This window comes from Marmota marmota, unplaced genomic scaffold (genome assembly GCF_001458135.2).
Source record: "Marmota marmota marmota unplaced genomic scaffold, marMar, whole genome shotgun sequence".
Classification (NCBI taxonomy): Eukaryota; Metazoa; Chordata; class Mammalia; order Rodentia; family Sciuridae; genus Marmota; species Marmota marmota.
The window spans coordinates 14,802,060-14,826,832 of NW_026000242.1; the positions used below are offsets into that span (position 1 = coordinate 14,802,060).

General features: G+C 35.9%; 1 protein-coding gene across 3 annotated transcripts in view; it reads right to left on the reverse strand.

The window, feature by feature from the left end:
• Positions 1-24,773, reverse strand: part of Ddx10 (DEAD-box helicase 10) — a 332,924-nt gene that overhangs the window by 62,103 nt on the left and 246,048 nt on the right. The window contains exon 18 of one of the 3 annotated variants that reach the window (XM_048795729.1): positions 5,639-6,330. The exons of 1 other annotated variant lie outside the window; for it this stretch is intronic. In XM_048795729.1, coding sequence (XP_048651686.1) covers positions 6,153-6,330 — 178 coding nt within the window. In that variant the 3' untranslated portion in view covers positions 5,639-6,152. Of the gene's footprint in view, positions 1-5,638; positions 6,331-14,482; positions 14,541-24,773 lie in introns of those variants that run through there. One more of the 3 variants, XM_048795731.1, reaches the window with a different exon arrangement.

Below are 24,773 nucleotides of genomic sequence, written 5' to 3' on the forward strand. Positions count from 1 at the left end.
CTGCTTGCTGGCAGAAGTTAAAGCTGGGATGCCAGTAACCATATGCTCCCACCTGCCAACCACTGAGTGATCACATATTCCCAATTGCCTAATGGAACTCCAGACAAGCTCGATCTGGTTCAAATGCTATGGTGATACCCCAAGCAACTTTGGGTTCATTACAGTATCCTGGAAATAATAAAAACACATCCACTGGCACTATGACAGATCTGACTATGTCCCATGAGGGAAGACCAAAGGTGGCACCCTGATCCCTGGAAACCTCCCTTCCATGAAAAGCTCTGATGACAGCATGCACACCATACCCCCTCATCACAGGTCCTAGCAAAAACCCAGACCCCAGACTAGCTAGGGGAAAAGGTGCTTTTAGAACATGAGCTCTCCTTCTCTATTCTTTGGTCTTGAATAAAATTTCCTGCCTGGTCCCAGAATACTTATTTATGCATAATATTGAGGAAAAGAACCTGCAAATTCAGTAACCTACCTGTTTTGTGCCCTACATTTCTGCATGTTTCCTGTAAGGAAACTTTGTTGTGTCCTGGGAAGCTACAGATCATACCTACAAGGTAACTTGGCTTTGGGTTGGGTGGGGCCAATGGGTGCCACTGGCAGGAATTTATTCTCTTGGCTCTTCCTAGTGTCACCACAGGCTGGGTGCATATCTCAACTAAAGGTCATAAAGCCACTGTGTGCACTCATCTGTCTCCTTCAGGATTTTGGTAACCAACTACTCCCCTCACCCTACCCCAATCCTCTCAGGATGAGGGGTGGTAGAAATCCTTTGTGTTCCCTTATATCCTGCCCTCTTGTGTGTAAATAATCCTTTTATTAACCTCCCTTAGAATTATCCTAATTTGTATGCACTACCTATTTCCTGCTGGGGCTCTGATAGGATATCTTTGTGAATAATTATTTTAATAGCTCTCTCTCTCTCTGAATTCCATTAGAGGTTCAACACTCAAATGTGACCATGGGTCAGCAGCATTGCCATCCCCTGCTGGTTAGAAACGTACAATCTCAGGCCCCACCCCAGACCTACTGGATCTGAATTTGATATTTTAAAAATTTCCTGGTGACTCTTATGCATCTTGACATCTAAGAAGCTCTGCCTTAGAGTATTCTGAATTTCAGTGAAGCTTTGTGGAGTGCAAAACACTCAAAGATTCATTTGAACTAGCTCCAGTGATGGGGTCTCACAAGTCAGACATACTTACCCAGAAACCTAAGAATAAGACCCATGAGAAGGTTAGGCCTATGAAACCAAAATTCTTGAGACCAAGGGGTCCCTGAATTAAAAAGGATTATTGAGCCATTATAGAAGCAGACCAGAAAAGGACTGGTCCTAGGACAAGTCTTTGTAGCTACAAGTAGCAAGACTAGGTAGCAGTGGCAAAATGTCTGCTGGATCAGAGCTAAGAGTATTTTTTAATTAAAAAATCTGGTGAAGGAAGGTATAAGTTGTTTCTGTTGAACCTACATTGGCTGTAGATAAGAGGGGCAGAATTAAATGAATGAGGGAAAGCTCTGGGGTGGGAGGACACTCCATAAGGACAATCTTTACGTATGAAGTGGTGGGTTAAGCAAAATGCAGTGGTACCTAGGGTGTCCTGATGGGATTGGGGTTAAGGTTTTAATACACATTCAGGAACGTAAAATGGTCTTTTGTCCTTCTTAGCCTCCCACATTTCTCTTCTCAGACACTTGTAATTAAATTTAAGACATCTGAGAATTTTTTCTCTTATCAAGTCTCATGGTAACAAGAATAAGAGGGTCAGTTTGGATCACAGAGATATCAAAACTAGAGTGGGCGGGCCTTCCCTAGCCATCCCCAGCCATGATTCACCCCTGCCCACACATGGTTTCTGGTCCCCCATGAACCATGGGATCTCTTATTATTCTTTTTATTTTCCTACCAGAGTTTTCACTTACACTTTGTCCTAATTTGAGGTTTTTTTTTTTTTTTTTTTTTTTTTTTTTTTGCCCAGCATGTGAGTCTCATAGGCTTCCCACTTTGCTCACTAAATTTCAGTGTCTGAGAATAATATTATTTGTCCAGTTTGTCCCTGTTTGAACAGAGCTTTTTGCTGGTGCGCCTCAAAGGGTAAATAAAGGTTTGGCTGCCAGTTGCTGATTCAGCAAGCACTAGGTAATATGGTTTAAAATATATCAGCCCTGGGCTGTCTAGTCAGCAGGAGCTGTTGAAGGAAATCACCCTATGATTACATGTCTAGTTGAAGTGGTCTTAAAACATATGAAATAGGTTTGATGTTGGTTGCTGATTCTTTCCCCTTCGCCTACCTACACCACCACCTCCTGGGAACACCTGCATCCTCTGATAGTCTCAGAGAGGACTTTTCATGTTCAGGATATTTCAAGTGTTGTGTAACAAAATTAATTATATTTAATTAAACTTATCCATTTTTTATAGCCCCAAACAAATCTAAAGTGCCATGTGAAGCTTATGAGATGGCAGTCCTCCAAAGGCTTCTGCTGTTGGGTATATCTATCAGAGACTTATGTAATTTTAGGGATCATTTTACATGAGCAAGTCAGACAAATGGCCTCTAGGCCTCAGTAAAACAGCAAAAATTAGTCTTTGGATCCTGGACATGCTAACTACCTGTCTTCTCTCTTTCCAGCACTTCAACAATAGCTCCCTCAATAAAACAATAATCTTCCTCTTTTCATGGTATACTAAAAGTATACCCCAATATGGTAGCAGGAAAGGAACTGTTTGGATTTCCCACAAACACAGGGCCTGGCATATGGTAGTCACTGGATTTATTAACACTTAAAGAAATGCCTGCTCTTTCTCCTTGGCTATATGCTTCTCTCACCTTGTATGTTAATCAGGTATTCCTGTGATAAGCCCCAAGGGTCACTGGTTTTCTTTCCACAAGCTTGATAAGTGACTGTGGAGGCTATAGTGAGCTTCACCCGTCTGCCTGCCCCGGGCCCACACTGAAGGCGTATCTTCTCTCTGGTCCATACTGGTCAGAAGGTGGGAGGCAGGAGTACAGGAGAGCTAACAGAGAACTTCTGCTTATGACCAGAACACAGCCACTTCCACCAAATACATGGGCTAAAAGCAAGTCATACGGATGAGCCCAACATCAGTGCCCTGTTAAAAATATCCTTCCCAAAGGAAAAAAGAGGACTGGAGTGAACATATGCTTAATAAAACAATCTACTGTGCCTAAATTTTCTATCAGCACTATTCTAATGTTTTAACTAGTTTTCAAGTCAAACTAAAATCCACTACAATATTATATAGGTTAGGATCCATTCAGTTCCAATACAAAGTACAATTTCAAACTAGTTTAGAAAAAAATTACTGACTCATGACATACTTAGGAAGTCCAAGGAGTAGGTTAAGTTGAAGTCCTGGGGCTTCAACAATGCCATCAGGGCTCTCTAGCCCTTCACTCTGGTTACCTCAGTGTGTTGATCATCTTCTCCCCAGTCTCTCAGAGGTGACCCCATTTAGCAGGAGTCAATGGCTGCAAAAACCCAGATCCATATCCTCCATTTTTGTTGTAACTCTTTATGGATAATTTCTCATCTTACGCATATCACTCACAGGAAAGGTGTCTAACTGTCCTGAACTGAATATTATAATCACTTTTGGGCCCATATCTGTGTCTAGGAGAAAGGCTTTGATAGCTGACCAGATCTGGACCATGTGTCCTCTGATGTCAGAGATGACAAGGTCTCTCACTGCTCCTTCCCATACATGAGGCTAAAATACAAATAGGCAGAAAAGTAGCTAATTTAATCTGTTAACATAAATATTTGTGGGTATAGTGGCACACACCTGTAATCCTAGAAACTCCAAAGGCTGAGGCAGGAACATCACAAGTTTGAGCCTCAGCACTGAGCAAGACCCTGTCTCAAAATAAAAAGAGCCAGGAATGTAGTTCAGTGGTGAAGTGCCCCTGAACTACAACAACAACAACAAAAATTGCACACACACACACATTTGTTACATAAGTTTTCTATTAGCACTGTACTTATATTTTAACTAGTTTCCAAAAGCTACTAAAAACTCAATAATGAACATATTAGTCAGGATCCATTTAGTTCCAGGGACAGGATACAACTCAAATTAGTTTATGAACCAACAGCCTTGAAATTTATCTATTTAATGTTTATATCTAGGGAGTAATTAAACTGACCTACTTCCCTATTTGTGTTAGGAAGAACAATCTAAAAATGAAGAGTAAATTCAATAGTAATTCAATCTTCAGTTTATATATTCTTGCAACTTTATCATATTTGAAAATATTCAAGGCCAAGAGACTCTGCATCAGAAACATTATTTCCAAATCTTTCCAGATTGTTACACCCTGAATTTCTTTCCCATCTACCTACCCTTAGCCACTTTATCTAGTTTTCAAGTCCATAACTCTATGTCCTTCTTATTAGAAGTAACAGAGCAAAGTGCTATAAAAGACCTCTAAAAATTATCTTGTGTTATTACTGTCTACTAATTCACTAGGCCAAATATAGGGCAGATGCTGTATTTGGCTCTGGGGATATACAGGTATATAAAATATAACTCTTTTTTTTTCTCAAGAAACTTGTCACATATCAGAGCAACAGGTTTATAAACAAACATCTATAACATCACATGATAAGCACTATAATAAAAGGAACAGCTAGGAGAAACATGCTCAGATCCATGGGCTATGAAGAAAATTCCCTGAGAAGGTTGAGTTGGAGAAAGTGATACCAGAAGCATGGTGATCAGTTAGGAGATGCTGCAGTAGTCTGGGCAAGTCCTGATTATAGTAGGAACTGTGACTGAAGGCAGAAGCTGTGAGGTTAAACAATGGATAAAAAGGTCACTATGGAGGAGAAACTAATAGAAACAGTAAAGCATAGGATAACAAATTTGTTAAAAACAAACAAACAAACAAACAGTTGTTTCATGAAGGCCTGGATTTCTTCACCACTTTCTGTCCCTCTGAAGAATCTAACATTTATAACAAAAGAGTAGTTCTGTCTCATTTTGCTTTCCCCCTCATTATCAAGAGTTGGTTTGGAAGCTCTACAGTATCTGTTGAACAGAGTGCCCACAGAAGGTCTCCAGCCTTTACTGCTTAGATTCTGGATTTTCACAGATTTCATAAATGATTGCTAACAAATCTGCACGTGTAAGCAAAATGATATCATCTTTGACCAGACTAACTTTTTTTTTTCTTTTTAGTTTTCGGCAGACACAGCATCTTTGTTTGTATGTGGTGCTAAGGATCGAACCTGGGCCGCACGCACGCCAGGCAAGCGCGCTACCGCTTGAGCCACATCCCCAGCCCTGACCAGACTAACTTAATATGAAGAATACACTGCTTCAGCAATTGGCCATGCATTTTATTTTATTTTTGGTACCGGGGACTGAACTTAGGAGCATTCAATCACTGAGCCACGTCCCCAGCTCTATTTATTTAGAAACAGGGTTTCACTGACTTGCTTAGAGCCTTGCTTTTGCTGAGGCTGACTTTGAACTTGTGATCCTCCTGCCTCAGCCTTCTGATTCTCTGCAATTACAGGCGTGTGCCACCATGCCCAGCTGGCCTTGCATTTTAACCTTAAGAACATTAAGTCCCCTTGAGAGAGGGTTTTATATCATTGGACACAATGAAAACATTAATACTTTATTTTATAGGAAATATGTTTATTAATGATCATTTCAATTAAAAAATACTCTTTTTCCAAGGCTGGTGCACCATACTCTATCTCTTTGAAAATACGAAATATACCTTAAAATTAAGAGCCATTTTAAGTTACACTGAGACTTCTGCATAGCGATACAGGAATTTCCAACTATGAAACAAGGCTCCAGAACTTGCCAGTAAAACAAAGGAGCATTTCCAGTGAGAAGGGGCAGGAACCCACCTATAAAATTTAACAGCACACATTGCAAAATGAGACCAAGAAACTAAATATCCCACCCTTACTCTGAATATGTTCTGTAATGGTGCAAAGCATGGCTTGTGAAGGGGCTCAGAGATGTAATTGCTTTTGTCTGAAGAATGTGTCCTTTGGGAATGGGACATATGATATCTACAGGCCCCAAAGTCAACTGTGTTCTAACTTCTTCTCAACGTAATGATGTCCAGAAGTATCAAAGCGCAGACAGGCATGGGAAGTATTTAGCTTTGATTTTTGAGTAGATGTAACACCAGCTCTTCATCCTCTGCTAAAGACAGGCCTGTATCCAAAGGTTCTAAGGTTTCCCACTTGGCCTTCTTTCTATGATGACTTGTTGGTCCCACATCTTCCAATTCACTGTTGTTCCTTTTCTTCATTTCCTGCTTCTTCTTGGTATCACTGGTGGGAACAAATCCAATGATTTACTTTATAAGTAAACTCATTATTATAAAATTAAACATCTGAAATAGGACAGAGTTATCAGTGACAGATAGTTGGTAAAGTGATATTATTTGAGAAGGAAAGAACCACAAAATCAAGACATTTCTATCAAACTTAATATCTTCCCATCAGCAGATGGGGAGAGAAAGCCTGTTGTACACCAGGCACACAAAGAATGCTGTGTATACAACGTGTCACCCATTTCTTACATTAATTATAGAAAGCTCTGAATATGTTATCTACAATTTGAAGACAATGAGAGTTCTCTTAAGTACTTCTGGATGCAATCTGTGCTTGTTCTCCATTTTAAATCACCTTTATTTAAAGTTAGGTAATCCTTTAGTTAGCAATTTGTGGGATAACGGATCAGGATACCAGGGACTGATTCTAATATTAATTGCATTAAGTTGTGGTAAGGAAGTCATAGCTAACAATAGTGCTTGAAATGTTAAATTGCAAGCAACTTAAGACACCAGATAAAATTTTTCCATTTAAAATGTGTATATAGTCTTAAGAAAGCAAATATTACTGCAGTATTCTTCATATACCCAAGACATAGACCATAAAAATAAAGGTTATTTCTGAAAGTGGAGGCAATTGCTTGATACAATAAAAAAGAAAAAGAACTACATCCTTTAGACATTTTGAGATATCATCATGTTCAAGATGATCCAAATGGAAGGGGCAGAGCAAGACATCAGCAGTCAAGAAAGATCTTCTGGATTTCTCTTCCCATAGATACACCAAGTTGAAGAGCTATTCATGCACCAAACTACCAGCACAAGAGCTAAAGAAATCAGTTTCTAACATTTCGAAAGCTTGTTAAAATTAAGACATTTTTTGTAAGCCTCATAGGAACCACAAAACAAAAGTCTGTAACAAACCCAAAATAATAATCAAGGAATCAAAACACACTACTAGAGTAATTCATTTAACCACAAAGTAAGACAAGACAGAAAGAACTACAACAAAACTAGGACACAAGTTAAATAACGTCTGTAGTAAGAACTTACCTATCAATAATGACCTTGAATGTAAACATGAATTCTAACAATTTTATTTTCCAATTGAAGATATAGACTGAATGGATTAAAAAAAAAAACAAGATCCAACTACATTTTGCTTTTAAGAAACTCACCTCACTTCTAAAGACACACATAAACTAAAAGTGAAAGAATAAAATATTCTATGCAAATAGGAGGCAAAAGAATGCATAGTAGCCATATTAACATAAAATAAAATGGATTTTAAATCAAAATCTGTAAAAAGAGATAAGGAAGGACATTACATAATGATAAAAGAATCAATTCAGCAAGAGGCAATAACAATTCTACATACATGTGCATACAATATTGGAACATCCAAATACATAATGTATTAATAGACCTAAAGAGAGAGTATGTCCTGACACAAAATCAATAATGAAACTGAATTATACTGCACTTGAGGCCAAATGGACCTCACAGTTATCTACAGAACATTCCATCCAATAGCTGCTAAAGACACATTTTTCTCATCAGCACATGGAACATTCTCTAGGTCAGACCATATGATAAACCACAATACAAGTCTCAGGAAACTTTTAAAGATTGAAATATTGAATGTCTTTTACTTTTGAACAACAAATGGAAGGAAGAAATCAAGAAGGAAATTTAAAATTTTCCTAAAAAGAAATGTAAAATGGAAACACAATCTATGACAAAAACAGCAAAAACCAGACTAAAAGGGAAGTTTATAACAATCATTACACTGAAAAACTAGAAAGATCTCAGATACTATCACTGAATTTCAAAGAATCAGAAGATCAAAAATAATCTAAACTCCAAATTAGAAGAAGGAATGAAATAAATAACAGAGCAGAAATAAATGGAGATTAAAACAAAAAGACCAATGAAACAAAGAGCTAGATCTTTGAAAAGATAAAAACAAAGAGAGGGGGCTGGGGCTATAGCTCAGTGGCAGAGCGCTTGCCTAGCTTGTGTGAGGCACTGGGTTTGATCCTTAGCACCATATAAAAGTAAATAAAATAAAGGTATCTGTCCATCTACAACTACAAAAATATTAAAAAATTAAAAAAAGAAAGAAAGAGAGATAATCCCTTGGTTTTACTAAAAGAGAAGTCTCAAAGATAAAAAGGAGAACATTATAACTAATACCACAGAAATATAAAAGGTCATTAAACAGTTTTATTAACAACCATATACCAACAAATTTGATAACCTAGAAGAAATGGGCATATTCCTGGATATACACACCTTAAGACTAAATCATGAAGAAACAGAGAATTTGAACAGACCACTAATGAGTTAACAAGATTAAATCCTTAATACAAAGCATCCTATGTGGGAGGGGGAAGCCCAGGACTAGATGCTTTCACTGTTGAATTCTACCAATATTTAGAGAAGAACTAATAATAATTCTTCTTAACATATTTCAAAATATAGAAGAGAAAGGGATTATTCCAAATATATTCTACAAAGCCAACACTACTCTGATACCAAAACCAGATAAGGACACAACATAAAAAGGAAACTATAGACCAACATCCTCTATGAACATAGATGTAAAAATCCTACCAAACAATATCAAACTGCAAATAAAAAGATTATTCACCATGATCAAATAGAATTCATCCCAGGGATTCAAAGACAGTCCAATACATTCATATATTTACACTGATATATGCTGATTTTTATAGCAAACTAACTGCCTCTTCAAAACATAGTACATAAAGCTGTAGTAATCAAAACAGCATGGCACTGTCATAAAGACAGAGACACAGATCAATGACAAAGAAAAAAGAGGCTAGAAATAAACCTATACATCTATAGTCAACTGATTTTTCAAAAGAGGTGCTAAGAATACACATTGAAGAAAGGATGGTCTTTTTAGTAATGATGTTGGCAAAATTGGATTTTCAAATACAGAAGAAGCAGTTACACCCCTATCTCTCACCAGCTACAAAACTCAACTCAGAATAAAGACTTAAATATAAAACCCGAAAGTATAAAAATACTGCAAGAAACAGGGGGAAATGCTTCAGGACATTGGAATGGTAAGAATTATTTTTTTTGGAAAACATCCCAAAAGCATAGGAAACAAAAGCAAAATAAACAAACAGTATTACATAAAAACTGAAAAGCTTCTCCACAGCAAAGGAAAAACTCAATTCAGTGAGGAGACAACTTAAGGAACAGGAGAAAATATTTGCAATGCATACATCTGACAAAGTGTTGTCCAGAATATGTGGAATTCCAAAAACTCAACAGCAAAAGCAAACCAAAACAGACCAAATAATCTGATTAAAAAGAGGGCAAGAGATCTAAACAGACATTTCTCACAAGAAAATATAAAAAAGAACCAATGAGTATATGAAAAAATATTCAACATCCTTAATCATTAGGATAATGAAAATCAAAACCACAATGAGCTATCACATCTAATCCAAAAAGACTAAGGATAATAATTGCTGGAAAGAATGTGGAGAAAAGGGAACTTTTGGACACTGTAGGTGGGAATATAAATTAGTACAGCCATTATAGAAAACGGTATGGAGGTTTCTCAAAAAAATTAAACACAGAACTATCATTTGATTCAGCAATTCCACTCCTGAGCATATATATAAAAGAAATGAAATCAGCACATCAAATAGATTTTTGTGCTCCCATGTGCAGAGCAGCACTTTTCACAAAAATCAATAAATAAAACTTGATGAATGGATAAAGAAAATGTGGTACATATATAAAACAGAATGCTATTCAGCCTTTAAAAAAAGAATGAAATTCTATCATATGCAACAACATGGACAAAATGGAATAAGCCAGGCACAGGATGACAAATATTTCATGATCTCACTTATCTGAAATCTAAAAAAGGTGATCTCATAAAAGTTGAGAGTAGAATGTTGGTTACCAGAGACCAGGAAAATTGGGGGAGGGGGCGAGGAAATGCTGATTTATAGAGACTAAGTCAGTTAGATAACAGCAAAAAACTCTGGGGTACTATAATCACACTGCACGATAGGTAACAATTATGTCCCGTATGTGTCAAAAAGCTAAAAGAAAGGATTTTGACAATTCACCACAAAGAAACAGTGTTTGAGGAGGTAAATATGTGACCTGATTAAAACATTATGTAAAATATACATGTACTGAATATTATGTAGTATTTCATTATATTCCAACTTTTATGTTTCTGCGTAGCAGTTAAAAAGAAAAAAATGACCCAATTATTGGATACAATATTAAAACAAAATAACCCAACTCATAGCAACAGTAGCATTATAAAGGGTAGAAAGTGAAAATTTTGTTAGGCAGAAAGTCTGTATTAAGGGCTTTCTAATGGTCTGGCATGGTGCTACATGCTTTACATAGATGACATTATTTATCTTCATGAAAACCCTGGGTGTAGGGAACATGAGCTTCATTCTACAACGAAGGTAAGAGAAATTAATGACTGGACCCAGATTATACACATGGGACTCAACCCCAGCTCTGAATGATTGAATCCAGACCCAACATGAGCAGGTTTTTGAAAATTATTATACTTGTCTCATTTCAGTCAACACTTGGATGACAGTAACTGAAAGAATTAGCTATGGAAACAGCATTGGTCTGGCATCAACACAAGTCAGATTTCAGACAATCAACTAACATTTCTGAGCCTGTTTTCTTTTCTAAATATGCAGATTACAAAAAATTTACTTAGAATTATCGTAAAATGAAAACATATAAATGAGCTCAGGCAGTAATGCTTAATATAGGTTAGTTTACATTCTGTTTATAAACTACTCACTTTGAAATTCTCACATTGTACATAATATCAGCAAAAAGTCAAAGAATTATTATATTCCAACTATATGTATTTGAAAAGAGAACTTCTAAAATTCTGATGGATTCTATTATCTTTTAAGAAGAAAGCTTCAATATCAAAGTGAATATGCCCTATCAGCATGTCAATTTATGACCAGCTTGAAGCAAAACTAAATGATTCCTCCATTTACCTCCCAGAAGTGCCCAATGGTCTGACTCAGCCATTGTCTTTCACCACTGGAGGGCAGACAGACTAGACCACATCATGAGGTTATTTAAAACACAAATAAATACCTTTTAAAAGGGAGCCTGAAGAGAAGAATATGAAAGAGTTCTCCATTGATGACAATTCAGTCAGCAAATAATTAAAATAAATCTTGGTAAAAAGATGCCTTTAAAAAAATGTACTGGGTCCTAATCTGCTTATGAATATGGCCAGTACTGTACCAATTACACTGGGCTATAGTGCCATGTTTTATTTGGTGCAAGATAATACTGATTTTTGCCCTGTAAATAAAGTGCATCTGAGAGTAGCTCATCAGAAGAGCCGTAATCAGTGGGCTCTACTAGTGCATCTTTTGTTAATGTGGGCATACACATTATATTCCCTGCAGGAAATAGGTGGTTCAGACACTAAAGGAAGATGGGAAATTAATGTAACCCCAATTTTTTCACAATTAGCAGATCTGCTACTTTGTGGATCAGTTCAAATTCTAGAAAAGCATTTTATACTACTTTCTATATTGCAAATAAGTGGTAATCTTATAACAAATTAATTATCCAACAATAGTATAGGAATTCTATAGGTAATTCACCAAAAAAGGGATAATGCAATGGACCTAGAAAATAGCAAGCAGAAAGTCACTATCTGACCTTTTCAAAAAGGCCTCTTTCAAATGGTCTGGCACTAGAGGCCTCCATTTTATTCACATTTGCTGAATTAGGCAGAGGAAGCACCAAAGTGAAAGAATTCAGAGTGACTCATCTTTCAATAATCCAAATCACAAAGAGATTTCATTAGTAATCATATAACAAAGTATAAAGAAAAACATCATGTAATACATAATCTGAACTGATGACAGGGAAATTCAACGATTTTCAAATTTTAGTGAAAACAGGTATACAAAAGCTTGTCAGGATACTCAAAGCAAATATCTGAGCCAATTATTCATTGCTAATAACTAAAGAAAAAAGAAAGCATTCGGATGTGAATTCAATTTTAAAATCTTAACATATTAAGAACTGATTTTTAAATGGAATATAACTTTCTTATTTTCTAAATTCTCTGAACCCCAAACCGAGAAACTGAACTGATTTTCTCAGTAGTTTTGATTCCCTGATTTCAACATTTAAATTTTTTCAGGTACTTAGTTACCTTACACCCCCTATCCCCAGCCCCCACTGCCCCCAGAATGTCATCTGTGTTAAGTTCATGAGCAAGAAAAGACAGGAAGGAAAGCCTAGAGTCAGTGTTCTTGTGGTAGCATTCCCAGTACCCAGCTGTGATTATGGGTCTTCCTTTGCTCTTCAAGATCCATTCTCCAATTCCACATCTAATTAAAAGGGATCTCTTTCCTCTGAATTCATGTGGCTTTAATTGTTTATTAGTCATTTTGCACCATCCATTCTACTTTCTGATACTAATGTGATTTTCTCATTTTTCGCATATAACGAAAGTTATCAGCACCTTCTGAAAATTTTAAAGTCGGCATGCCCAACAATTTCTCTTCTGGGAATTTTTCCCAAGGAAATGATAACTAGGGGTATGTTAAAAATGTAGTAACAAGGAGATTTAAGAAAAAGCCATTTTTAATTTCAAAAAGTTAGAAATACCCAAGTCCAACCATAAATAATTAATTGAAATGGTTATAAAATTAGAAATAAGATACCATGCAGCTAATAAAGTTTGCAGTATTTTTTTTTCCTGGACACTGAAAAAAAAGCTCTAAAAACAATAAAAAATAGGAATCCATCCATATATATATTTTTAAAAGTTTCTCTCTATATACATATATATTTGTAGAGAAAAGGACTTGTTCTTTTGCTAATATGTTTTGATTTTTTTTTCTGTAATCATTCTGCATTACTCTATGCAATAAAAAGGGAAAAAATTAAATTTGAAGTTCCAGGTAGGCAGGTAAATGTTAATTCTTTCTAATTCCACAAAAGCTCAGAGGGATACAGAAAAGGTGTGCTACATAGTCCTTTCCTGTTGATGATCCAATCTCCAACTTAAACAATCTTTAATTCATAGAACTATGGAGGAAAGGTGAGACTTGTTATGTAAGGATAGATGGGTCATGGGTTATTTTCAGTATTTAACAACAAATCAAAACTGCAATTGTGTGCCACAGACTAAGTTGTGGGATTTCTTTGCTTTTTGATAAAATCATTCCAACTGAACTCTGTGAATGCTTGACATAGCTGATGTTCAACTGGAAATTATATCTTTGTTGAAATAAACATAAAACATTAAGTATTAATTTTCTTAAAAGGCAAAAAATTTTTCAAAATATATGGGACTACCCACATTGCAAACAAATTTCTCTGTGATGATGAAAAGGTTGGAAGTCCCTGTTCTAGACTTGAGAGCTCTGCTCCATAATCATATGCAGAAACTTATGGGAGTTGTTGACAGTTTTCAGCTTCATATATTAGGCTTCTTAGATGCCATTCAATAATAGAGTCTATGCACACTTGCCCAAGGAAAAAAATTTAAGAACTGTTTTTCTACATAAATATTGTTGAAATACCATTTATTAAACCTTCATGTCTCCTATGTAACATTTCTCACTTTCCAGCCAATTTTATGTATGCTTACAAAAAGTAGCACTTACAAAGGTACAGCTTGGTTTTTGTAATTTCTTCATTAAAATTTCAGTGACTGCCTAGAAAAATTATTTAGAATAATGTTAAGAAGTTTTATGATTTAGTATATGCTTGTCCCTATAACCTACCCTGTATTTTGCCCCCTTAATACTCCTTCTGTTTCAGGAGGCTACTTTTTATTCTCAGAACATGTTCTATGTTCTCAATTTCTTTTGTTTCCAGTTGAAATTTTCTTTTCTGTTTCCAACTATCTAAATCTTTACCATTCTTCAAAACCCACTCAAATTTTGGCAAAGACCCATGGTAAATTCATTTTTATTATCACACACACACACACACACACACACACACACACGAAATAGTGATTGCCAGGTATTCAGAGGGACATACAAACAAATGGAGTATAGGGCAATGATACTATAATGGTGGATGAACGTCATTATATATTTTTCCAAAACCAGAGACTATACAACACAGAGTGAACCCTAATGTAAACTACAGTCATCATTTGGGGTCATCTTGGTTTCACTTTCCTGTTCTCATGAGCCTCGTGCTAGCATACTTCTTTCTAATGAGGTGCATCATGCAACATAACAGCAGTTTCTCATGTTCAACACCTTTTATGTAACAAGCACCATAGGCAGACAGGCACATGGGTGGAAGGATGATCAGATGCTGAGAGGCTCCTCTGGCAGGAATGCATATAACTATGTTTATAATTATGCTATTAGGATACATACTTAAATCTTAACGATTGTTCAAGTAATTCATGAATATTAGTATGAATCATTCTTTCTTTACTTAAAAAGAAAGTTTTCAGTAACTCTTCAGATCTCACCTCAGGGTGGGTTTTCTTAACTAACTCATCTAAAGAGAATTCACAAGTCCTCCTTCATCACAGTCACTGCTTTCAAGGCCCTATCACCCACCATCTTTTCTCTACTTTCTGTTTACTTCTTTATGGTCTGTCTCCTTCCCTGCAGGGTAAGCTGTATGAGAGCTAAGATCCAGTCTCTCTTCTTTTGGCTCTTTTCCTGGTATACAGTAAACTTTCAGTTAACTGAATGCCTACATAATGGGAGTGTTGAGGAACAAATAGGTAAAGGCATCCCCCATACTGTGGTAATATGCACTTTCTATCATATCTTGAATAAGATATATTACCTAAGATTATTTTTATTATATAATTCATTTCAACTTAGGCTGTAGGATATTTTTGCAGACTGTTTTGAATATGCCAAGTATTTTGTGTACCAAGGGCTTAATGAGTGACTTTAATGAGGAAGATATTGAAGCTATATAATCTGCAGAGACCATTAAATTTTATTTGTATCAATGTATAATACTCATGTAAAAACTCCTACCAGTTTCACTATTAAAATGATTACTATATATTAATGACCTTATTATGTACCAGACTTGACTCTCTTTTCACTCTTACTAGGTCTTTATAATAATGTGGTAATTAAGAATTATTTTCATTTGACTGACTCAGAAAACTGAATGAGAGATTAAGCAACTTATCTAGGGTCCAGAACTTGTAAAGGAAATTCAGATTCAAATTCAAGTCTTTCTGGCTCCGAACATCACAATTTCCTATACAAGGCCAAATAGCCTATTTTTTTTTCTAACACAGACTTAATTTCACAAAACTCCCTACTTTGCTTCATATTACAAAGTTTATAATAATAGAGCATATAGATCAATATTCCAAACCTACACACAGTGACACATATGAGCAAGACATTCAGTAGACTTCTGAGTCACAGAACCTCATGTAATTCACATCATGCACCTGACAGAGTAACTGCTTTTGTAACACAGATGCTTCTGAGATCATATTGCCAGGACCAGATATAGTTTAAATACCTATGTATTGACAAAGAAAGGTAAAAGGAGAAAGATTGACCCCCTGATGTATTTTTCATGCAGAAGAAAATCCTAGGTCTTACTAAATTTTTTAAAATGCTTCTTCACTGGTTCTTAGTAAGCTTTAGCCAACAGACTTAAAGATGCTGGAAAGGGTAAGGTGAGTGACATAACAAGAACAAAATGCTCACTGGTACCTGCCATGAATAGGAAGATCACTCACTGTTAAACAGCATACTTTAAATAAATGATGTGTGAATTCAATTAAAAAAAAAAAAAAAAAGATCAAAATGTCCTCTGTAACCTGGGAACTACATTCCCTGGCTACAAGAATGCCGCAGTCAGAATCACTACATCAGGTCTCAAAAATGTTCTAGATGCTAATTTCACAATAGCCAAACAATAGGACTAGCTTAGGTGTCCACTGATAGATGAATGGATAAAGAAAATGTGGTACACATACACAATGGAGTTTTATTTAGTCATAGAAGAATGAAATTATGTCATATGCAGGAAAATGGATGGAACTGGTGAGCATTGTATTAAGTGAAATAAGCCAAACTCAGAAAGTCAAGGGTCATATGTTTTCTCTCATGTGGAAACTAGAGAAGAAAAAGGAAAAGAAATGTGGGGAAGGATTCATGAAAACGGAAGGGAGATCAGTAGAGGAAAGGGACTGCAGGGAGGTTGGAAGGGAAGAAAAGGGGAATATACTGAAGAATGATACTGGCCAAATTATATTGTTATATTGTGTGCATGAACAAATATGTAACAACAAATCCCACCATTATGTACAATTATAAATGTGCCAACAAAAATATAGGAAAAAATAATGTTTCAAGCGCTATGTGATATGACTGTGGCTAGGGCACTACAAAAGAGAAAAGATCTGCTGAGAAAATTTGTCAACTTCTTTCTGGAATGCTTTAGACAAATATAGTGCAGTGAACACTAAACTTGCAAAGACACTAGGACAAGTAGTTCCAAAAACTTGGTTATAAAATGGCAACTGAAATCATGGGGGATTCTGTAAGTTTGATTCTGGAAGAGACTGCAGCCATAGAGTACCATGGTGCCTGTGTTACAGCTCCTAACTTGGTTAGGGATTTGAGAGTTGGAATATGTTACATCATAAATTGAGGATAAACATCATTATTTAACCTATTCAAAAATCTAACAAAAGCACAGATAAGGGGCTTCTCAAAGAAAGCACACTTTCTTTAATGTATGTGCAGTTTTTTGAGCTCTTGATTTTTCCTTTTCTCTTCCTTTTGAAATGCAAAGGGAAGAGATCAGGTGAAAATGCAGACTGATAGAGCAGGATGAGGGTGGGTGTCTGGAGGTGGAGAAATAGCAAATATTCACGTACAGGGAAACTCCTGGGTGTCCTTTTACAAAATGCTGCAATATTGGCTGTGCAAAGCCACTGTATGGGCAAAAGTTCAGCACCCCAGTGCCCCATGAGAGCTTCTATTTATATAAAACTCTCCTTGTATTCATATCAAATGTAGCTTGGACTTTTCCTATGTAATTTTCAGCTAGTAATAAGTGAGCTTGTGATCATTTAAAATCAGTCTTGGAAATCTTCATAGGCATCCGTAAGTATTGGCACTTTGGTATTCAACTATGGTGTACCAAAGACTTTTTCCCTAACAAATTTTAAATTACAAGGCCATGACAACAGTCCTAATGAAGATTAATTACTGCAGTACATTCCATAAAATCTGCTCAGTTTCCTTCTGATGGCATGTACAATAGTACTGAGAATGTATCACATTTTGAATATCTCTTCTAGTTGCTCAGAACTAAAAACAGATTTATAAAACCAGTTTGATCTAAGAAAAGATTGATTGGCTCAGAGTTCATTATAAACATAACTGCAAGAGGAAGAAAAAGTGTTTTCTTAGACCAGAATTCTAATAACCAGAAAAGGCTGTTGGTAGTAAGAAGGCAGAAAATGGCATATCTCACCACTATTCCTTAGATACATTTCCTTCTATAAAATGTATACTTAAACCTATTTGAAAATTTGATGAAAAATAAGACCCCCTTTTCCAGATGCATGCATGCCACACCTCATATTTACACACAATTTCAAGATATTCAAGATTCCCCTAAAGCTTATCAGAAGAGTCCAGGTTCAGAACCAGTGCTCTAGCAATTTGGGAGATATAATAAAAAATTTAAAAATCATCCAAGTTGGGTTTAGGCTACACATTTTGTTACATTACTAATACACATGTAGAACATTTTGTGCTCCCCAGAAACACATAAGCTTTTCTCTTAACTACTTTCACTGATTAGTTTTCAATATTCAAGATGATCACCTATCCAAGCATATCCCCCATGTTTTAGCTATCTGGCAAAATTAAGTTTTACAGTTTAGTCTTATTCTTCACTAGCCCTTCAAAGAGAAAATTCAGTCTTTACCAAGTTTCTCATTAAAGAATTACTCACAATGGCAATAAATAAGTAAATATATAAAAACCAAGCAAAAAGAACCAAAAACCTAAGATGAATACAATCTAAAATTCTGAAAGGGAAGGCTGATAAGGAAATTATGGTATAACTAAGTGACAGAACATATATTATGCAAACATCAGACATGAATACCTCTACATGTGAAAAGCAATGTGAAACAAAAGAGTCATTCTCAATGATCTTAATGTGAACAAACCTGCCATGCATCAGGATTAGGGCCACAGCCAAGAGAACACTATTTTTAGCAAGATGCTTTGCTTTGGCCTCATGGTGTCCTCATGGCCTTAAGGCAGTCCTGATACTTCTGAAAAATGACAAACTCACAACTCAGTGTCACTGACACTTATACAATGGGTGAATCAATGACACAGTAGAAAGCACAGGGCAAAAAAGACTATAAACAAAGTCAAGAGTATAGTTTCCTAAACCCCACATTTCTCATACTAGATCCTTACTATTCCAATCCTCACCCCAGAAAATTACACCCTCCTTCCTCACTGTCCCAAGACAAATCATGTTGTCCTTTCCTATCCCTATTCTAATAATCAGCCTTAGAAGTTTCCCTAAATATTCTTGTTTCCAAATGTTTCACAGATAAGTAGAGATGATTGGGATTTTTCTCTTGAAAGCTGTTAGGCATACTGGAATGATGTTAAACCTCCTGAAGTTACAAAGACTAAAAGGAAAGAAATGGGCTAAGGGTGTAGCTCAGTTGTAGAGTTGTAGCTTAGCATATGCCAGACCGTAGCTTCAATCCCCAACATGGGTGAAGGTTGTGGTGGGGAATGGCAGGCACAGAATGAATTCATTACATCATTTAAGCTGAACTCACTTTTTTCTATATCTATCATTCACAAGTCTATCAATCAAGACGTTCAAGTTGAAACCACAGTTAATAGTGTTTTTAAAACATGTATAATCAGACTACATGAGAGAGAGCTCTTTAATAGAGAATCATCCTCTCTCTATATATATATATCACAAGTAATTTCACTAGATTTATATAAAATAGCATGCTACACCCATCCTGCCCCAATCAAAAGAAGTTTGGTTATGGTTTCTGCACATTTTCCTTCTCCAGGAATTCATTTTTGAATCATATACATTTATTTTCCAACTGAAAAATCTCCCATATATTATGAGGCTGACTGAAAAGTCTTGAAAGAGAGCTGCTAGGCAAAACTCACTGAAGAGATATCATAGAACTCAATACTAGGACAAACTACAGAGATTCAAGTAGCTCATGTAACAGATAATTTATAAAGATAGGCAAGTTCATTCAAAATCCCAACTAGTATAGAATAGATATTTTGAAAACAAAAATAAAAACTTCAAATTAAAAAAAGACAAAACACCTTGATCAATCTATTGTTTAAGAACCATGTAAGAGGTAAGATAGCTAATTATATCAGAAGTGGATGGGTTTACTCTTTATAGGAAGATGTATTAATCCATATAGATGTATCTCCATAGAAATTATGTGTAAACTATGACAGATTCGGTACCAGTTACAGCTGTAACTGGCCTTGGGCAACTTAGAACAATCTACTAAACACCACAGGACACAACAGTTTGTTTTAAAGGAACCTACCTTAGTCAGAGGCTACAGTTTGCAAAGCAAAGACTGATACAAGGTAGTAAGAATCTAACCACCACTTTTTTCTTTGTTTGAAAAAGGTTATGATTATAAATATTAAAAACTCAATTTGACTGGATAATGAATATATGGAATATCCAGCTGCTTCCTTTTCATCATATTCAATACTATGCAAAAATTTACATCATTAGCAATTCACATGAAGATGGCCATAAACAAAATATGATGAATGGTACTAGACATACAAAATTAATCTTATATTACATGCTTACAGCCAAATCTTTTAGCTTGTGAGGCAGAGCTAAAAGGAACAATCTTACTGAAAGAAGAGATTAATTGGAACATGGTTAAAGATACTCTTCTCTCACTTCAAAGGCTATACCATTGCTCCCTCTGGTAGGTTAAGACTTAACTCACTTCAGGTTTAGCTTAGACATGGGTCCCTGCAGGAAGCTCTTCCTGGGCTCTTCCACCAGACCAAGGTGAGGCCTATCATTTATGTGCTTCCCACGGTCATTCTCTACATAAACCCTCTCCACTGCTTTCCCAGGCACATAAAGCACAGCACTAGTCCATCCCAATGTTTTGTAATTGTGTACTTAACTCTCTGTAATTGCCACTGAAAGAAAAACTATGAAAGCAAGAAAGGTACTTGTTTAGTGTTTTAGCCCTGTACCTGCACTCAGTATGCCTAGCACACTTCAGGCCTCAAAATATTCTTATTTGAAATAATGTATGGAGAAATATGATAACCAAAGAAACAGATCAGGTAAGTATTTTTAATTCTTAAGTAGAATATGGTTTAAATTATGCAGAATATTCTTATTACATTTCTTCGCACTACAGTTAGAATCTTTTAAAAATATCATTTTGTTGTTGTTGTTGTTAAAACAGTGAAGCCGCATTATATGGACTATCTGAAATGAATAATCACTTATGAGCGCAAGGGCAACTGCAACAGTTGAAGTCTTCTTTCCCCTAAGATACACAACTCTCCTAAAATATATTGGAAAAAAGAACATACAATTCTGCATAGGTCTCAGCAGACCAGTGGATTGTTTGATGTTATAAAAGTCCACTAAAACAAGGAACTACATTTCATATCAAATTGTTTTGTCTCTATTTTAATAACAATAATAACAAATCCTAACATCTTTTATGAAATTCACCATACTAATTCCATAGTTCCAAAGCAGAAACGAGAGGTCAAAGCCAGAAAAAAAAAAAACAAAAAAAGTCTGGACTAAATTTTAAGATACCCCTCCCCCCCCCCCCAAAAAAAAAAGAAGAAAGAAATCAGAGAACAAAGCAAGCTCTTCTTTCTATACCTGTTGTCAAAAGAAGCACACCAAAGCCTCAGATGAAATTCAGATACCTGAATTTAGTACAGGTCCCAATTCCTCCTGTACTAAGGGTAGATTACCAGCCTTCCCAGTTCATAATTCTGTTTTTGAGGATAAATAGATTCATGGCAACTTTCTTATATCTCCTTAAAAGGAACTCAAGGTCATTATTTTCCTATTTGCTGGGACCACATATTAAGCAAAGGTTTCTTTTTAGTCATACTAACTTAAATCTCATACATCGAAATCCCTTTGGAATCTTAGTGCTAGAGACAGAAATTTTGATAATTCCACAGAGGGCTGAGGGTATTTTAAATTCTACTACAGATATGCACTGAGCTGAGAAGGAAGGTAGAAATACGAACTTTTAAAAATCCTGTCAGACCTCCCTAAGGAGGAACTATGACTCCAGATTCAGCCATTCTCCACTAAATCTGGCTCTCCATTGCCTATTTCCTACTGACAAAGTATCTCTCCATGTAGAGACAAAAGTGCCACTCATGCTGAATATTTATGAGTGTCAGCAAAGTGAGGGAAAAAGAAATTCCAGAGGAAATTTAAATGAAACTACTTCATGCTGGCATTTTCTAATTGTTGTGTCTAGTCTCATAAGAATGAACTCATCTCTGAAAACACCAAGTTTATATACAGAGAATAACCTCCTGGGAGAACAATGATGACCAAGGCAGAAGCATGAGCTGCTGAAACAATTACTGAGTGGAAGCTAGAAAGAGCAAAGCAAATAAGCCTGTGAAAATGTTATGAAGCTCCTCTAAAGATGACATCACAAAAATCTTAGCACACCATCCTTTTTTTGAGAAGCAAAGAAAAAGAAGAGGTAGTCAACTGAAACAACACTGGAAAATTGTACTCATGTTATTATTGTAAATTGCAGTTGCAGCAGCAATTATTACTGTCAAAATTCTATAGTGTAGGGTCTGGGATTGAAGCTCAGTAGTAGAGTGTTTGCCTAGCATGTGTGAGACACTGGGTTCAATTCTCAGCACTGCATATGAATAAATAAATAAAATAAAGGTCTATCAACAACTAAATTTTTAAAAAATTCTACAGTATATAGCCTTGTAAATACTTTTTCTTCATCCAAAACAATTTTTGTTTTTTGTTTACATACATTTTAATTCATTGCCAATGAGGTAATTTAAAGAAAAAGGAAGAGCTGAGTATAGTGGCCTGTTATTCCAGTGGCTCAGGAGGCTGAGGCAGGATTGCAAGTTCAAAACCAGCCTCAACAATTTAGTGAAACTCTATGCAAATCAGCAAGACTCTGTCTCAAAAATAAAAAGGGTATGTGGCTCAGTGATTTAGTGCCCCCGAGTTCAATCCCTGATACCAAAAAAGGGGGGAAGGGAGATGAATATCAGCGTATGAAAAGAAACTGTACATGTAGACCACTACTTGTAGCTCACCATAAATCCTGCCTTCTAGTGTTGGAATGACAAACAGGTTTTATCTTTTGTACCAGTTCCACCTGACTGATAGAAGCTGTGCTGAGGAGGACTACTTGCACTAAAATCTAGTCTCCTAGTTCTCAACTGTGGGCAATTTTGCTTCCCCAAAGTATGCCTGGTGATGTCTAAAGACATTTTTAGTTATCTGAACCAGGGGATGGGGAGAGGGAATCTGGTACTGTCAGTGGCCAGGGACAATACTAAATAGCCTATAGCCTCCGCTTTCCCTAAATATAGTATTTTCTGGACCAGAATGTCAATAATCCTAAAGGCAATATTATAGTTTGGATCTGGAATATCCCCTAAAAGTTCCTGTGTTGAAGGTTCTGTCCCAAATTTAGCATGTTCCGAGGTCAGGCCTTGTGGGAGTGACTAGATCATAAGGGTTCTGACCTCATCACTGGATTAATCCACTGATGGACTAAGAGTTTAATAGGCTATTAGGAGGTGGTGGAAACTTTAGGAACTAGGGCCTAGTTGATAGAAGTAGGTAATTGGAGGCATGCTCTTAAAGCATATAATTTGTCCACAGCCCCATCCTCTCTGTTTTCTGGTCAACATGAGGTGAGTAGCTTTTCTCTTCCATGATGTATTGCTTCTCCATAGGCCTAAAAGCAATCAGGGCCAGAGACCATGGATTAAAATCTCTGAAACCCGTGAGGCAAATCTTTCTTCCTCATAAATTGTTTAACTCAGATATTTTATCACAGCAATGTAACTGCTTAACACAGTGGAAAACCATGGCTTAGTCAAATCTACCCTCTAGTTTGTAAATGGATCCAGGTCTTCAGTCAAATAAATTTGTCTTTAGGAAGTTTTCCTAACCTACCTCTCCTAAAGTTGGAGAAACCCAGGATAACCTGATTGTGGTAGTAAAACTAAGAAATCAATTTCATTTATGCAAATCTGTCCCTAATTTTTACTGTGATCATGGACATAAATTATTTTATCCCTTAAAGCTTTGGTTTCTTCATTTGTAGGAAGAGGGAACTGAACTAGATAAACTGTGCTCATACATAAAAAGTATTGAATATACTTAAGGAATAATACCCTCATGTTAATAATAAAGCCCTGGTTGATATTCTCAAAAAAAGAATGTGTCTTTAGCTTGAGACAAGTTGACCAATTTTAATCTTTTACTAGGTGTGCCTTAAACTACAACTGTTTTAATTTTCACATAATGCTTGACTATTTTCCATTTGAATTGTTGTCTTTACAATAAGATGCTTTGGCATCTTTCAGGGTACCCTACCTCCCTGTTTGTCCATTACACTTACCCAACCTTGGCTTTTCCCAACCTGCCAACCATCTGTATTCTGTCCATCATCAAACCATTGGGACCAATTACATAATTATAATTATATATTTTAACCCTATAAGTCTCCAAATATCAATGAATCAATTCAAATATTTCAGGGTCTTCTCTGTACTTGTGATGCTAATACTGAGGATGGAAATAGGGGCTCAATTCTAAGTGTTGATAAAATAAAGATAGAATTTCAAGCTATAAAACATTTTCAGGCTAATTAAGAGGATGCAGCATGTGAAATTATAAGAGAACTAGTTATATTAAGTAGGTATAATAGAGAAGTGTCATTATGATGATAAAAAATGACAAATATGAAATGGAATGTCTGTACAACACAAATGAAGGATGACCCCAGAAACTCTCATAAAAATATTAAGGAAAAAACCTGTTCAAATCACATGCAGGATTGCCAACAACCTGCTTCAAAGATGGGTTCTATCTTTTAAAGGTATATTGGATATGCAAAATATGGCTACAGAACAAATTGTAAGAACCAATTAACATCCCTCCAGAGAGTCAAACAGAAACATCTGGAAGTTAATGGTTTAAAGTCATGCAGTAAGTCAAAACACATGTATTAAAATAGAGAGCCTATAAACCACTCTGAAAGAGGAACAACAACAACAAAACAACAAATATATATATAAAATAAGGGGTAGTAAAATGGACCATCCAGTTTACCTAGATCTCAGA